The sequence below is a fragment of the Rhipicephalus sanguineus genome, chromosome 7 (assembly GCF_013339695.2).
Source record: "Rhipicephalus sanguineus isolate Rsan-2018 chromosome 7, BIME_Rsan_1.4, whole genome shotgun sequence".
NCBI lineage: Eukaryota > Metazoa > Arthropoda > Arachnida > Ixodida > Ixodidae > Rhipicephalus > Rhipicephalus sanguineus.
The window spans coordinates 164331175-164346520 of NC_051182.1; the positions used below are offsets into that span (position 1 = coordinate 164331175).

At 46.9% G+C, this 15346-nt stretch overlaps 1 protein-coding gene across 1 annotated transcript in view; it reads right to left on the reverse strand.

Moving 5' to 3' along the window:
* LOC119400457 (BAH and coiled-coil domain-containing protein 1) overlaps positions 1-15346 on the reverse strand; it is a 223748-nt gene that overhangs the window by 63786 nt on the left and 144616 nt on the right. The window contains exons 7-11 of the mRNA XM_049418079.1: positions 11055-12001; positions 9327-9573; positions 7739-7847; positions 4519-4589; positions 47-402 (exon numbers count right to left, since the gene is read on the reverse strand). Of these exons, the coding sequence (XP_049274036.1) occupies positions 47-402; positions 4519-4589; positions 7739-7847; positions 9327-9573; positions 11055-12001 (1730 nt within the window). The remainder of the gene's footprint in view (positions 1-46; positions 403-4518; positions 4590-7738; positions 7848-9326; positions 9574-11054; positions 12002-15346) is intronic.

Consider the following 15346-nt stretch of genomic DNA (forward strand, 5'->3'; position numbering starts at 1 on the left):
AACATGGATCCTGTAGGTAGAGGCAATGTCAAATGAGTGCGTGTACCGTTGCAGTGGGTTTCAGCTCGCTTCTCCACTGGTCTGGCATGATCTGCTGGAAGGTGGTGTGCTGCTGAGTGGTCAGGATTTGCTGTACGGGGCTGGCTGTGGCAGCACCGGAGAGTGTCCAGCTTGTCGGTGCTGCTGGGACGAGGTACAACTGCCCGGTAAGAGCGTCCCGTGCCAGCTGGAAACCACCAGGTGATGCGAGTGGTGGCGGAGTGGCCTCTTGCGGGAGCCAGATGGTGGGCGTGGTCACCACAGGCGGCGCTGGTGTCGTCAACCATGGCAGTGCAGCCGCAGCTGGCCGAATTGCCAGAGCATCAGAATGAGAGTCCCACGTGGTGTGCGCTGGTACAGGGCCTACACGTGAAGAAGAAGCGTTAATTCTCACAAATTAATCCACAAACAAGTTCTTTAGCTTCTGTTTAAAAGAACAGATACTTGGGCAAGTTTGCAAGGATCCATGATGGTACTTAGAAGTGCAAAAAACACAAGATACACACGAAGGAAAAACCAAACACGACGAGCGCTCACTTCAAACCAGGGTGTCGGAACGAAATGTTTTTCGTTTTGGTTTTAGTTTCGTTCCACCGCAAAAAGTTTCGTTCCGTTTCTGTTCCGGAACGAAAAAAAAAATGTTCCGTAACGGTTCGTAACGGTTTTTTTTATGGAAAAATTTCAAGTTAAGGTAATCATAACGAAAATTGGATTTTTGATGTAGTTACTTGCCCTGCTCTTAGGAAAGTGGGACAAGGGTAAAATACGTCCTTCAGAGAAGCGGAAGTAACTGTACCACGAATTTCTACCAACTAGCACAAACCAGTATTAATTTCAAAGTCATAGTATTTATTTTCTCAAAAGACAAATGCGAATTTTTTAGTGGGCTCAATGCTTTGTGTCAAGGGAGTGAGCACGATCTCAGAAGCAGCACGTCATTGAGTGCACTCTCTGATGTGCCGCGCTGTGACTGATGATGATGAAGAATTATGGCTGAGCACTGCAGTGGGTGGGAAGCAGTGTTGCGGAATGGGAGCCTCCAATATTCGATTCCAATTCCATTCCGGGGAATTAGGACTTGCCGCAATTCCATTCCTTTCAATTCCTCGGAATGAAAAAACTTAGCCCATTCAGACTCTCGGAATGGCCGGGCAGTTCAATTCCATTCCTGTAATTCCTCAAAGTAGGAAAGGCATCCTGATAGTTTTATCGCGTTATGAATGAACGCCCCATAATGCTGATGTCATCAGATGCATTAAGAACTGCAAAAGTACGCAAAACATGTTACCAAGATCGAGGGATAGTAGCTTGGTGATATATCTCGTGCAGAACAACCACCCTACTAATTCCCACAGAGGCAGTTCTCCCGCTATACCTATAGTATTTGCATGGTGAGCATTTTTGAACGAATGGTGATGTTTTATTATTGTTTAAGCTTAAATGTGTTAATGCTAAAATGACGACATATAGCGTGTTTTTTTGCTGACAAAAGCAGTATTCAAGAAGACTAAGCTGTTTTGCCACGCGCCTGGAATGGTCGCGAATAAGGAGGGAACTAAGATTTGGTTAATGGGAAACAAAACACTCTAGATCTGCTGGTATTAGTTGGAACAGTGCACCACTCGGGCACCTTGTGCCCTTGCATCGAATACGGAACACTGGGCCGCACTGCTCGTCAGCACTCACGCTTGTGAAGCGCTCCTTGCAAGCATAGAAGCACTAGCGTGGCACTGGTAGAAGAAGACCCGACTGCCACGCAGAGGGCGCGAGTTGAAATGCTATCTGATCCTAGAAATTTGTTTCTCGTTTATTTTTTTTTATATCACGCGAGAGCGGTCACGGACACCGGCGCCGACGGGCAACTATGTCGCCAAAATCAGCTGTTGTGACCTCATAACAGCTTTCGCTGTAACAAACTTCAGCGCCGACAATACCCTCTCTACGCTGGCCTGCCTGACAGGCGCGCAAAAATCCACTTGCGTTAATGTAAACATCTCTGGTTGCCACTGTTTTCGTTTTTCGCACAATTTCAACATATCTTTGCTTTGGAATTCCTGCCTGAGGTACGCGCTAATACCGTACCCTGAGATATGCTCACATTGCACGAGCTCAGTTGCTCCGGATTGCGAAGTTTTCTCGTGAACCGAAAAACGATTGAAAAAATTTCTTTTTCACTCCGGAACGAAATAATAGATAAAGTTACGGTTACATTTTCGTTCCTGTCCTAAATATCGTTTTTTTCGTTTTTCGTTTTTGGTTTTTGTTCCGTTCCGACACCCTGCTTCAAACTAAAGTTTATTTTCAGAAACCGGCCAGGTTTTACATACACCATGAGGTAAAAGCCACACCAAAACACATGAGTGCACAACAACTAAACTAAAAAACAATAAACTATCATCTCCAAGCATAAAAACCACAACAAAAACTACTCCGGTGCATGAGGCTCACAAATCTTTGGTGAAAAAACACACGGGTCATGCTGGGCATGCACGTTGCAGCTGCTGATCAATTTCCAGCACTAGAGACTTATCGAAGTAGTATGCCACATCACTGCTTAGTAGGTTAATAGACAGTTGAGCGCTTGTCTTGCCTGGTCCTTCTTTCTTGTCTATCTTCTGTTTTTTGCACTTCTAAGCACCAAGTTGATTGACACTTTTGCAAAGGGTAACAAAACTTGTAGTTAAATAAAAGAGCAACATGTATCTCCACACCTTATGCAATGCTCCTAACACAGGGACTGACACAATTTTAGGACATCAAATAAGGATAATTTTCGTTTCCTTGGTATATTAGTGTTAAGACTCATACCGGAATCAGAAAACAAGTATAAAATATTTTATATCGATTTTAAAGTTTTCATCACTGAGCATATGCAAGCCAACCCTATTGTAATGGACATCATCCCTACAACTCAGCACAGTTCCACTGAGTTTGCGAACTCTGCATCCCGCATGCAACCTCAATCACAGAAATCACTGTTGGGGTCACTGGATGATAATTCACTCATCGTTGCTAATGTGCACTACGAGCAGATGACGAATGTGCTGCTAGTATGTCGTGATGTCACACTGCAATGACACGTCACTGAGAAGCCACCCCCTCGATATCGAAACCAAAAGTGTTTTTTTTTAAGGTAGCGGTATTAAAAATATATTGGATGCATTCCCAGGCACCACAATACTCTTTTTAGGGTTCTTGACACCAGTGCTTTTATTTAGAGCAATAATCTGAAAACACTTAAAATCCGTGTCAGTACTCCTTTAAGAAAATAAACTGGGCTCAACTGCTTTGACGCACTACAGTGAAGATTTCAAAGGCAATCATTTACAAGGTAATCAGCGACTTTCAGGCTCACCTTACCAGATCTCTGTGATCACAAGTAAGGCATGTATAGCTACGCCCATTTGAAATGTTGTCTGGTCATCTTCACTTGGCACTGCACCCACCTTATCCCTGTTGCAAACTGTCCAAACTAAATACCCGAGACTGCAACTGTGTTGATGAACTGCTTGAGTATGTGCCATGGCAAAAGACACTGCTTTCTAAGCTGGCAGGCAAAGTTGGAAAGTGATATTTTGGGCACATCTGGTGACTGCACAACAGCAATAACAGCTACAAAGGCTGTTACCAACTATTTTCAGAACACCAGAGTAGACTTTTCACTTTGTTTGTGTTTAATGTAGTATGCATCCCTTCTTGCCCTTATAGTAATTTATTTTGTCCCCTTTCCTACTTTTCTTGCATAGAGTAGTAGGCCAAAGCATGCTAGCTCAGACCTTTCTGCCTGTCCTAAAATAATTTCCTTCCTCCTTATCGTCACTCTCATTGGACCTTGTAAAACCATGAACAAACAAAAGTGTATGAGCAAAAAAAAAGGCGAAGCTAGCACTAAGTCACACAAGGCTTGAAACAGTGAAAGTGGACGATTCTGAAGTCTAATTTGGTTGCTTCTAGGTTGCTCGTAGGCTTTAGCTAGGTTAGTCACGACACGTATGTCCAAACTCCAGAACCGAGCATTTGCACCTCTCTACGGGCACGTCGTCGTTGGCAGAGGGCTTCCATCGCTTCGGGCTCTTGTCACAGCCGCCTTTCCCGTTCCCTACGATGGCAGCTTTGCACTGGTCGTGCCAAGCCCAAAGGAAGCTGGGTGGCCTTCTTTGTTTCTCATTATTTTTTTTGTTTCTTTCTTCTCTTCCTCTCTTTTATCTCTAATTTGTATCTGTTTCTTTCTCTTTCCATCGTTGTCTTTATTCCCATTATTTCTCTCTGTTTTTTTTCTCTCTATTTCTTTCTATAGCTTTCTCTCTCTCTTAGTGAACCAGTGGTGAGCAGTGGTAGTATTTGGCCAATTTCACATACCCGTTCATGACTATGATAGTTTTCCAATAGGCCACACAAATGACAGCTAGCCTAAACAGCTTCGCCGTTAAGAAACAAAATAGTCTGCCATTCCTTGGCATCCCAGTGCCACACGCTTACCAGCAGTGACGAGGCATGTCGTCGTCGTCTCGGCCATTCCTTGGTGGGCAGCTGGTCCTTGCCTCGACTCACTGTCAAACATCAATCAATCAATCCATCAATCATTTATTTTGTATAGGAGGAGTACGATACTAAAGGCTCGAGCAGGTTGGCGAGGTCTCGACCCCGTTACAAGTTGGCAAAACAGCAAGATGACGGTCAGTCATGCACGAAGAGTACAAATAAATCAAGAAGTATTACATGGAATCAAGTTACACAAAAATTATGCATGCACCAGAATTGTGGAGCCTGCTCACACATCAACACAGATTACTTGCAGCTTTAGCAATCACAGTGGATAATGCATACTGAAGGTTTCCTTCTTTTTAGATTATTTTCTGTTCCCTGATGTTCTCATACTATTCTGAGGAAGATACAGTCGACGTCCGATTTCCCGGACCCTCAAGGGACCGCGAAAACGTCCGGAAAATCGGGCAGTCCGGAAAAACGAATGCACGTGAAAACGCACATTTTTGGTAGGTATTTTTCGCTGACGGAGAGGGTCACAGCCGGAGTACAAGATTCCCATAGCAATTCAGCCAATGCATTGTTTAGGTGGCTCTGAAAAGAGCCGTTTATAAAAAAAATACGACGTGGCCGGCACTACCTCATAGGTCAGCACTTGGGCGCAAAGAAGTCGCTTATTTTCTTTTGCACGGTCCGCTTGCCCGCGATTATGTCTGCCTCAATTTCAGTCAACGTCATGTTGCCGCTGTACACCAATGACAGTGTCATCAGTGCTCGCCACAACTCCGTGTTCGTTGGCTGTGTAGGAGCTGGCTCTTCGTTCTCGGTGTCGGCATCGGAATCCTCCGTAACTTGATGAATGATTTCGTCATCGGTCAACTCCGCACATAGCTCGAGGTCTTTGTCAGCGTCGGCGAAGCCCTCAAGGGTTATCTCGGCTGGAATCACCACGCTGCCAGCGCGCAGATCGTCGAAGGCAACGTCCGCGGATGGCAGTTCGTCATCGTGAGCCTACGAGGTGGCTTTGTGCGCTTCGAAGGCGCGGACAAAGACGAAGGAGCAGTCGGTGCCATTGCTGTAAACGGCGAATCCGCTAGACGAAAAGCGCAGCACGAAACAGCTAGGAACTCGGTGGATGCTGAAGGTCGGGAAACGTGATCACTGAAGGTAGCGCGCAGCAGCAAACGATCAACCACAGACACGACCGCAGAGCTGGCACAGCTGACAAAACAACACGTGAACGAACACAGTGAGGTTTGGCTTGGCTAAGCTACGGCTGGCAACGGATTGACACGTGCGGTTTCGAGGTTATGGCAACCGCGGCGCGGTGCGGCGTTGCTGCTGATGCGCGGGTTCAAGGATATGAAAATGAAAACAACCAAAATGGCGGCGTCGGTGGTGACTTTGGGTCGGCGGTTAACAGTCAAAAGTCCGGGAAATCGGATGGCGAAGGCTATAAGCGTCCGGAATTTCGGACTTTTTAATACATTGACTCTACGGGGAACTTGACGGTGCCACAGATGAGTCCGGGAAATCAGGCATGTCCGGAATTTCGGGCGTCCGAGAAATCGGACGTCGACTGTACTTCTTTTTGGATGAGTTTAATCTGAGCTAGTTAGCGCAATTTGCGATTTAGAAAGAGGCAATATCGACATGATTAATGGTATCGTATTTGTCAGGTCCCCTTCGAGTGCTCTACAGTGATCCGGCTGCATGCGTTACGTTTGTGTGGTTGTAAGTGAACGGTCGGCAACACATCTGGCTTCTCACCTCTGCCCTGGAATGCTTGACAACATCTGGTACAGTTTCAAGACCATTACAGCTACAGCCTCCATTGCTGACATGGTGGGTGTATGCATGAATGCACACCTCCTTGTCGTACCACGTTTGTTTACAAGAGTCACTGGCATAGTTGGCAATATGTTCAGCTTGGGTTCGGTCTCTGGCTGCCACCGAAAGCAGTGTCTACATTTTTGTGATTTGTGCTGAAGCATGGTACGGACCAATCAAATGCACCATAAGCCAAGAGCAATGCTGCAATATTTATGCACAGCCGTATGAACTACAGGCATCATTGCTTTATGGCTGCTTCCAGTGATTCTTCATGTAACCACTGCAACACAGCTCTTCCTCAATGTTGGCTCTGTTAGCACTAACATGCTTTTCAAAAGTTGGATAAGACAAAAGGAATAGGTTCGCTTTAAAGGTATATGAGAAAGCTTGTTGGTTGGCACCCGCTGCACCATTTCACACACCATGACATTGATTTGCACCACCGTGACGATTGCCATTATGATCGTGGTGCAATCTGCAGTTTACTTTCGCATGATTTTGCAACTAATACGGGAAAAAAAAGCTATGACAGTATGTCACACAATTGGTCTAATTACTGTCTAATTAACAATCATAGTAAAAGTCATGTCAGAGATGTTGCAGCCATGAAAACAGTTCTTGCACCAAGCATGTGGCATGCCGACCTGTGCCTCTCAGAAGCTCTGTAACCATAGAAACAAACCAAAAAACAAGCTAAGCAGGCTTGGAAATCATGCTCTGTTAACTAAACTACCACTATGTAATGTGCCCTGCTGCTAAGCACTGTAACACGACACCATGGGAGAGTAATGTGTGGCATTATGCATTGCAAAAATCTGATTCCTTTCATCGTGCTTGCATTTTGAAATTTCTGCAAATGATAGATAGGGCTTGCATTTGCAAACTATTATAAGAGTAACTCTTCCTTCTTTTCCTTTTGGCTGACTTAAAAGAAAAGTGTAGCAGGGCCCCTTCAACTGTTTGCCTTCCAAATTATGTTTGAAATATCATTCCCACATTAAAAATAATTTTTTAGTACTTTACGGAATCAGGACATCAAATATACACAAGGGGAATACAATCACAATATACCTTCTAGTGGAGAACAAAAAGAATGTTAGGTGCAGAAAAAACTGCCTTCTCTGCAAGATGTGCAGTCAGTTTTCCTTGTGGTATTGAAGTAGAAAATGGTATTATGGTACCTTAGCATCAAATGTGCACTAAGAGAACTCAAGCAGAAACTTGCTCAGATCATCTGTGGCAAGAAAACAATGGATTCATCTTGCGCCGTTTGCAACCTCGTTAGTCCACGGCAGCGTGCGTTCAAAATGTGTGCACTTGCCGAGCTCGTCTACCGAAGGGGTCTGCGTTGAAGAGAGTAGAGGAAACGAGCGATGCTCACCAGAGACGTGGTCCTCTGTCTGAACCGCCTGCTGCCAAGATGACCGTCGAGCAGCTCACTGCTGTTATGTGACTCTGCTCTGCTGCACTTGACGACAAGCTTGTCTTGCCTGTGGCAAACACAGAAACAACTTGCACCCAGTCTTCGGAGTATGCATGCTAAACGAGGAAACACATGACATGTTCTTAAACAACATGTGCCTGTCCAGAGAAGGCAGAAATTTATTAAGTGTTTGTGTTTCATGATGACATCCAAGGCAACCACTGCAATATCTGAGGCTGCCTTTGTAACTTCTGAGATGCTGTTCTCTTCAACTGTTTTTTAGTATACTAAAATAAGAAGTCCCACTAGTGGTTTGTAAACTTGGATACCACTTTCTGCTTATTTCTCAATGATATTACTATCATTGTATCGCTGATAAAGACTGACTGACTGCATCTTCGGAAACAGCGCGAGCACACGGGACAAGAAAGGCAGACAGGACTTTGCGCTGGCTAACAACATGAGCGTTTATTTCGTGCGATCACATATATACGCTTCCTTGGAAATAGATAAACAAGAGAGGATGAGGGAAAGGGAAAGCCCTACGCCTGCGCCGTGACTAATGCGCAGATATCTTACGCAGATATCGTGACTGCCACGCCCGGGAAATATATGAAGCGTTCACGATTCATTCCATCGGGCCATCATGTGTAAGCGCACCGTCCATCGCACTAACCAACAAGGAGATTAATTACCTCCGTGATTGATCTTTGCTTTTTCATGCATTAGTCACGGCGCAGGCGTAGGGCTTTCCCTTTCCCTCATCCTCTCTTGTTTATCTATTTCCAAGGAAGCGTATATATGTGATCGCACGAAATAAACGCTCATGTTGTTAGCCAGCGCAAAGTCCTGTCTGCCTTTCTTGTCCCGTGTGCTCGCGCTCTTTCCGAAGATGAAGCCATGCCAACAAGCTCAAGTTGACACTCTACTGACTGACTGACTGACTGACTGACTGACTGACTGACTGACTGACTGACTGACTGACTGACTGATTGATTGATTGATTGATTGATTGATTTGCTAAACCATGTGCAGTTCGGCAGAAATGAAATGTCTTAAAAGGATGTCAAGGACGTCTGCTGCAGCCCAGCTAACTATTAGTTTGTAAATATAGTCTACACTGTTCTAAAGGAGCCAAGGAACAAACATGGCATGTTTCGGAAACTTCTAGTTAGTTGAACTAACTGGCCTAAATATGGAAAAATACTTTGAAGTCTGCAATGTCACACTGACATAGCAGTACTGAAGTCAGTGCACGAGATTTTAAAAGCTTGACTACCTCCATTTTCACTTTCGGTATTGACGTTATCATCATGTAATTAAACACAATAAAGTTTGCAGAAGCTACTGTATCAATCTAAACTTCTAAAACACACACAAAAAAAGAGGTAGCCTTATTTCTTTAATAGCAGTAAAATTTGTTGTCTGTCTTTGGTGTCCCTTAAAGGCCGCTAAGAACAGGCACCAATGGCCCCGCTATGCGGCAGTGGTGACGTAGTGAAAGTCGTGAAACACACGATCTACGGCGGCAGAAGTGCCAACTCACTGCATGTGATGGTGTGGTCTTGGCGCTGCTGTGCCACAGCGATGCCCACAGGGATCGGCTGGCTGGAGGCGTTGAGCACACTCAGAGCAGGAACCACCGACACCGTGGTGTCGCACTTCTCCTCCACCACAATCTTGCTGCCACCAGCCTCCTGCGGCCGTCGCGTTGCCACTGCCACGCAAGTCGGGATTCCCGTAGAGGTGGCTCCGTCGGGCTTCTGGAGGACGGCCTCGCACGACTTGGAAATCTGATCGAGGGAGACGGCTTCGGTGACTCCGCTACTATTGGCCCATAACAATTCCAAGACAACAAAGCAGTGCTTCGTAAAAGAATCCATCTACAACTCATCTAACATACATTCTTGAAGCCATTCAGAACCGGTCCACGCATTTCATCACATTCAACTGCTCCTGCAGTGCAAGTATATCCATTATAAAAACCAGACTTGATCTGCCTGACCGGTCATCAACAAGGAAGCACGCCCATTTGACTCTCTTCCATGAAGTTTATTTTATGAACCCAGAATTAAAAAATGACCTTCTCACACCACCCACTTACACATCAACGCCAAATTGCCATACAAACCTTCTCTTCAATTCATTCCTGCCAATGACAGCATCTGAATTGAACCACCTCCCTGCCTCCGTCGCCCAAAACCCAGACCATTCATCTTTTCAAGCTGACTTGCATAACACTGTATAATGCACATGTATTAACCACTTCTCTCTGTAACACCAGCCGACATTGAGAGTATTTTACATAAATAAAGAAATAAATTGTGGAGGACAGTGTGGTTCTAGGATTGCTTGACAAACATTAAGAGATGGCATGGAGAGTACTATCAGCACCAACAATCCATGAAGCACACTTTGTGCATTAGAAAAAGTGGCAAAGGACCTGTGTAGTTAGGGCATAGTAGTGTTACAATGACTGGAATGTCATGTTCATCCGCTGCAGTACAAAACTACAAGACAGAATTTCAGGCTGCATGCCCCTGCTAGACTGATAGACTCCCCTTCACCCCTTCTCCACTCAACAGCAACAAAAAAAGTTTCACTACTGCCACTGAACAAGAGTAAAACACCGTGACATCTTACCTACCGTATTTACTCGAATCTAGGCTGCCCTAGATTGTAGGCTGACCCCCGAAATTCACAAGGCCAGAAAAAAGAAAAAAACTTAATCGTGGTACTCAAATCTAAGCTGACCCCCCACTTTCACACACTGTTTTTTCGAAAAAAACATCGTCTTAAATTCGAGTAAATATGGTGTGTGTCATGCTACCATGCTATAAATATACCTGTCATTTGGATGACCTAGTCCATTGAATGTACCGGTAATCGGCACTCGACTGCCAATGTTAAGCATTTTATTCTCGAGGAAGCATGCCCTGCAAAGGCTCAACTAAACATGGAAGAAGAAACAGCTGCTGCATAGCTGACCTGCTTTGATTCTTCCGTTTGCACATGCGATGCCATGAATTGCACTGGCATAGCCCATGCACCATCGTGCATGGTACTGTTAACAATTAAGCTAAACTACACTCTATGCATCTTTAGAGACCTTAATGTGCAAGGACAATAAAGCACAAAGCTGGCAAATGACAAAAAAGCATGCAATGTCATCTTCCCATTGTCGCTGCACCTCGCTGTTTCTGCATGTGGGAATGCAGGCTGACTCATTATTTTACCTCATACCAAAGGCCGGCACAGTCATAACTTGTCGTACCTTGAGATTGACTGGAGCCACTTCTTGCACCTTAGGTGAACCTGTGCCCGAGCCGAGAGGTGTGGAGAAAACCGACGTGGTCTTGGCAGAGGCCTTGGCCATGCCCACAGCAAGCCCATTGCTCTTGCTGCCACCGCGGAGCCTTGTCTGCGAGACCACTTTTGTCTGCTGCACCGAAAGCATGACCGCATTCTTGCCCAGAGGCACAAGGGCGGGGCCCGTCGCACGTTGCTCCAGATCCACTGGCTCCCGCTTGGCAACTGCCGTAGCATAACGGCACTCTGGTCGCATCTCTTCTTTTTCCTCCTTGGGTGACGGTAATCGTGGGACAACGGCAACCACGGGGTTGACGGGCGCCATGGGCACGACGTGATTGACCGGGGTAGACGTGACGGAGGCACTGGCTGATGTGGACGTGCAACTCACTGCCGCAGTGTTGACGGCAGCCGTTGCAGCGGTAGGGATGGGTGTGACATTATTGATGGACGTGACGGTACTGACAACGGGTGTAACGGTATTGACAGGTGCGACGGTGCTGACGGGGGAAATGACAGTTTTGACTGGCGAGACAGTATTCACAGGCGTGACGACACTTACGACGGGGACCACGGAACTCACGGGTGTCACGCAACTGACGGGCGTCACGGGTGCCACAGCAGCGATGGCACGGCACTCGTCTGTCGTTGAGCTGCAATCTCCTCGAGTGAAAACACTAGTGTCCTTTTGCAAGCTCGTAGCCAATTCTGGCGCGGGTTCGGGCATGGGGGAAAGGTTGCGAAGGGGAGAAGCTTGGGGAGGAGAATGCAGAGGAGGTGTGTTGGAAACCGGGGAGTCCGCCGCCGCCTCGGGAGTTGGTGGTGTGAGACTGACATCCGGAGTCGATGAGCTGACAACGGCAGGCCCCGTTGGTGACAGCAGGGGTGGCGGATGTGCCGATGGGGATGGAACTGCATTCGGCAAACAATACAGAGTCGTTTACTGAAGTAAGACCGAAAGTCGAGCTAGTTGGTACGTGTTCATCTTGAGAACCCTTTAGCGCAAACTAAGACAAACTAAGAGAACTAAGCGCTGGTGTTGTTCCCTCCCTCTGTGTCCCTGTCTTAGTTTGTGCTAAAAGGTTCTCAAGATGAGTCGTTTACTGTGGATCTTGATTAAAACAGCAAGCTGGGTGAGTTGGCAGCTTACATGTTTGAAATAATTGCATGAAGCGATTATTTCATGTATGCAATTTAATATTTCGATGTGCTATCATTTGCCTGCTTCCTGACCAACGTAGTAGGGTCAGTGCTTCAGCTGCCAGGGGTTCATGTGACCAGCTGAAGAAGACAATGAGGATTACTGGAAAGCAGACGACACTTTTAGACTTCGCAAGCTAACTGCCATCTTGTCACCCACTGGAGTTACCATTAATATTCTGTTAACGTACTATCTCTTCTTGCCATAGCAATATTAACATGTCCTACAGCAATTCTTCAACATCTTAGAAATGCTCCTTTTAATGTAATACATACCTAGAAGGAGATACTGCTTATAAAGGGATGTTTTCAGCAAAGTTCAGACCTGATGTCGCACCTCAACATGTCCAGGTGTATGTGTGAATAAAAAAACTTACAACTCTTTATTTTATCACACTCAAATGTTGAAGTTTGGTGAAGTTTGTAAAGCATACTTGCCGGCAATAGCGTGAAACTCCAATATGTAAAAGAAGATGAATTCAAGCACACATATCACTGAATTAGCATTTTCCTGAGCATTAAAGTTTATACATAAGGCTCCATGTTTTCGGTTTTATCCGAAAAAATTCAATAAACATTCGCCGGTAAAATTTTTGACAAATCGGATTTATCCGATAAACTCCGATTTCAAAAGCCAATATGACCTGGACCAACACCAACTCGCCCAATTTTTATTATACTGGCTCCGTTCTTTATTGAAAGGGCAAGTTCTAAGCGCTCATTGATACCTTCTGGTTTGACCGATTTAAAGTTTACCACACGTAGCTGTATTAGGCGACATAGCTGTATTGTGCTACGAATCAGCTTCCTACATGCAGAAGCTTCACAAGGACTTGCAACTCTCCAACCCCGAATTCAAGGCGCTTCACTTCAAAGATCCGTGACACCTACTCAACAACGCTCTGGAGGATGGAATCAGGACGAGCTCGTTTAACGTAGTTCAAGACTTTGTTAGGCACTTTTCCTGCCTTGAAGTCGTCGCGGGAGCTGTGCCGTAAGTTTGGTCTTGTATGCTTGGCCATGGGCATGTCCTTGAAGTCGCTGAAAACCGTACGTCCCTCAAGGTGGTTCTCTTTTTATGAAGCTCTAGAAGATATTGTTACGGAGAGGAAGTGAAGGAAGACGAAGGGCTGAAGAGCCTGACTGGCGCGCGAGTGTGGCGGTCAGCCATCTTGACTCTTTTACTAATTCCTCTCTGTAAATACATATTTTATATACTCATACAACCCCGTATCATATTGGTGGAGGTGCTGGGTACTGCAGCAGGCAACGGAGCTCCGCAGCGGACGTCGCATCCCCCTCCCAACCATGGCTAACGTTGAGCCTCCTGCATCAACGTCGCTGTCTCCATCAACGTCGCCATCACCACCACTTGTTTTTGTACCACCTAAGGATCCCGGTACGTTCTGTGGGACCGATGGCGTCGACGTTGAAGACTGGTTGGCCATGTTTGAACGCGTGAGTGTACCGAACAGATGGGATCCCACACTTCAGCTGGCCAATGTGTTATTTTACTTGAGGGGCACTGCGAAGGTGTGGTACGAAAACAACGAAGAAGAACTCACTAGCTGGGACCAATGCAAAGAAAAGTTGCGAGAGGTATTTGGCAAACCCGCCGGCCGTAAGATCGCCGCCAAAAAGGAACTGGCCTGCCGTGCCCAATCTTCCACGGAATCGTACCTCTCCTATATTCAGGACGTGCTCGCTCTCTGCCGAAAGGCCGACAGTGACATGACGGAAAGTGAAAAAGTCGGGCATGTGCTGAAGGGGATCGCCGACGATGCATTCAACCTCCTGATGTGCAAGGGCTGTTCCATCGTGGATGCGATCATCAAAGAGTGTCGTCAGTTCGAGCAAGCAAAAAGCCGCCGCATTCTGCAACCGTTCGCCAGACTTCCAAACACCGCTGCCACGTCGACGTGTGAAGAGCAGTCAACACCGCAACACCCTTCGCCGCCGGAAGACCTGACACGAATTGTTCGTCGTGAACTGGAAGCGATGGCGCCCTCAGCATTCTATTCGCGCAGCACCAATGCCACCCCTGTTACCGTTCCTCTCGTTCAAGCCATCGTTCGTCAGGAGCTGGAAAATATCGGAGTGCATTCTGTGTGTTCTGTCGCCACGCCCAGAGTCAGCGAACGCCTTTCTGCCACGTCCTCCTCAAACCGACGATTCTCTCCACGTTCTCGCAACCTGGCTGAGTGGCGAACTGCAGATGACCGCCAAATATGTTTCACCTGCCACCGCGCTGGACATATTGCCCGCTACTGCCGCAGCACATGGTCCTCGGCACCTCGCGCAACGACCAATATGACCCGTTTTGACAGTAATGCCCACCATTTTTCACCCGCTCCCGAGTCCAACGCCGCTGACAATGCCGCTAGGAACACTTGGTACAGCCGCTCGCCTTCGCCATGTGGACACCAATCTCGTTCGCCGCAAACACGTCGCCCATCGTCCCGTTCACCACAGCCACGACGCCTATCGTCCCCCGTGGCTTTCGGCCGCACCATTTCGGAAAACTAAGAAATGCAGCCCCCGGAGGTGGTGCTGCATTGACGACTACGGCAGCAAATCCTCTCTCTGTACCCACCAGACGAAGTGTCATCGACGTTAAAGTAGACGGCGTACCTGTTCAAGCACTTGTCGACACGGGAGCGAACGTATCTGTAATGGGTTCACGGCTACGCACACGTTTAAAGAAAGTCCTCACACCAGCAGCTACACAAGTGCTCCGTGTGGCCGATGGCGGCACGCCAATCGTTCTTGGTATGTGTACTGCCCGCTTAAGTATAGTCGACCAACCTACTTCAGTCATCTTCGCCGTGATTGACCGCTGCCCTTACGACGTTATCCTTGGACTGGACTTTTTGTCAAATCACTCTGCTCTCATCGATTGCGCTACCGGCGTCCTTCAGCTAGAACTGCCTCAGCTCGTCGCTGCTTCCAACACTACCCCGCCGCCACTGTGCTCTCTTCAAGACGTGCGTCTCTCACCTCAGGCAGCCACCTACGTCGTTCTGACAGCAGAGCCGCAGGTTCCCGACGGTGAATATG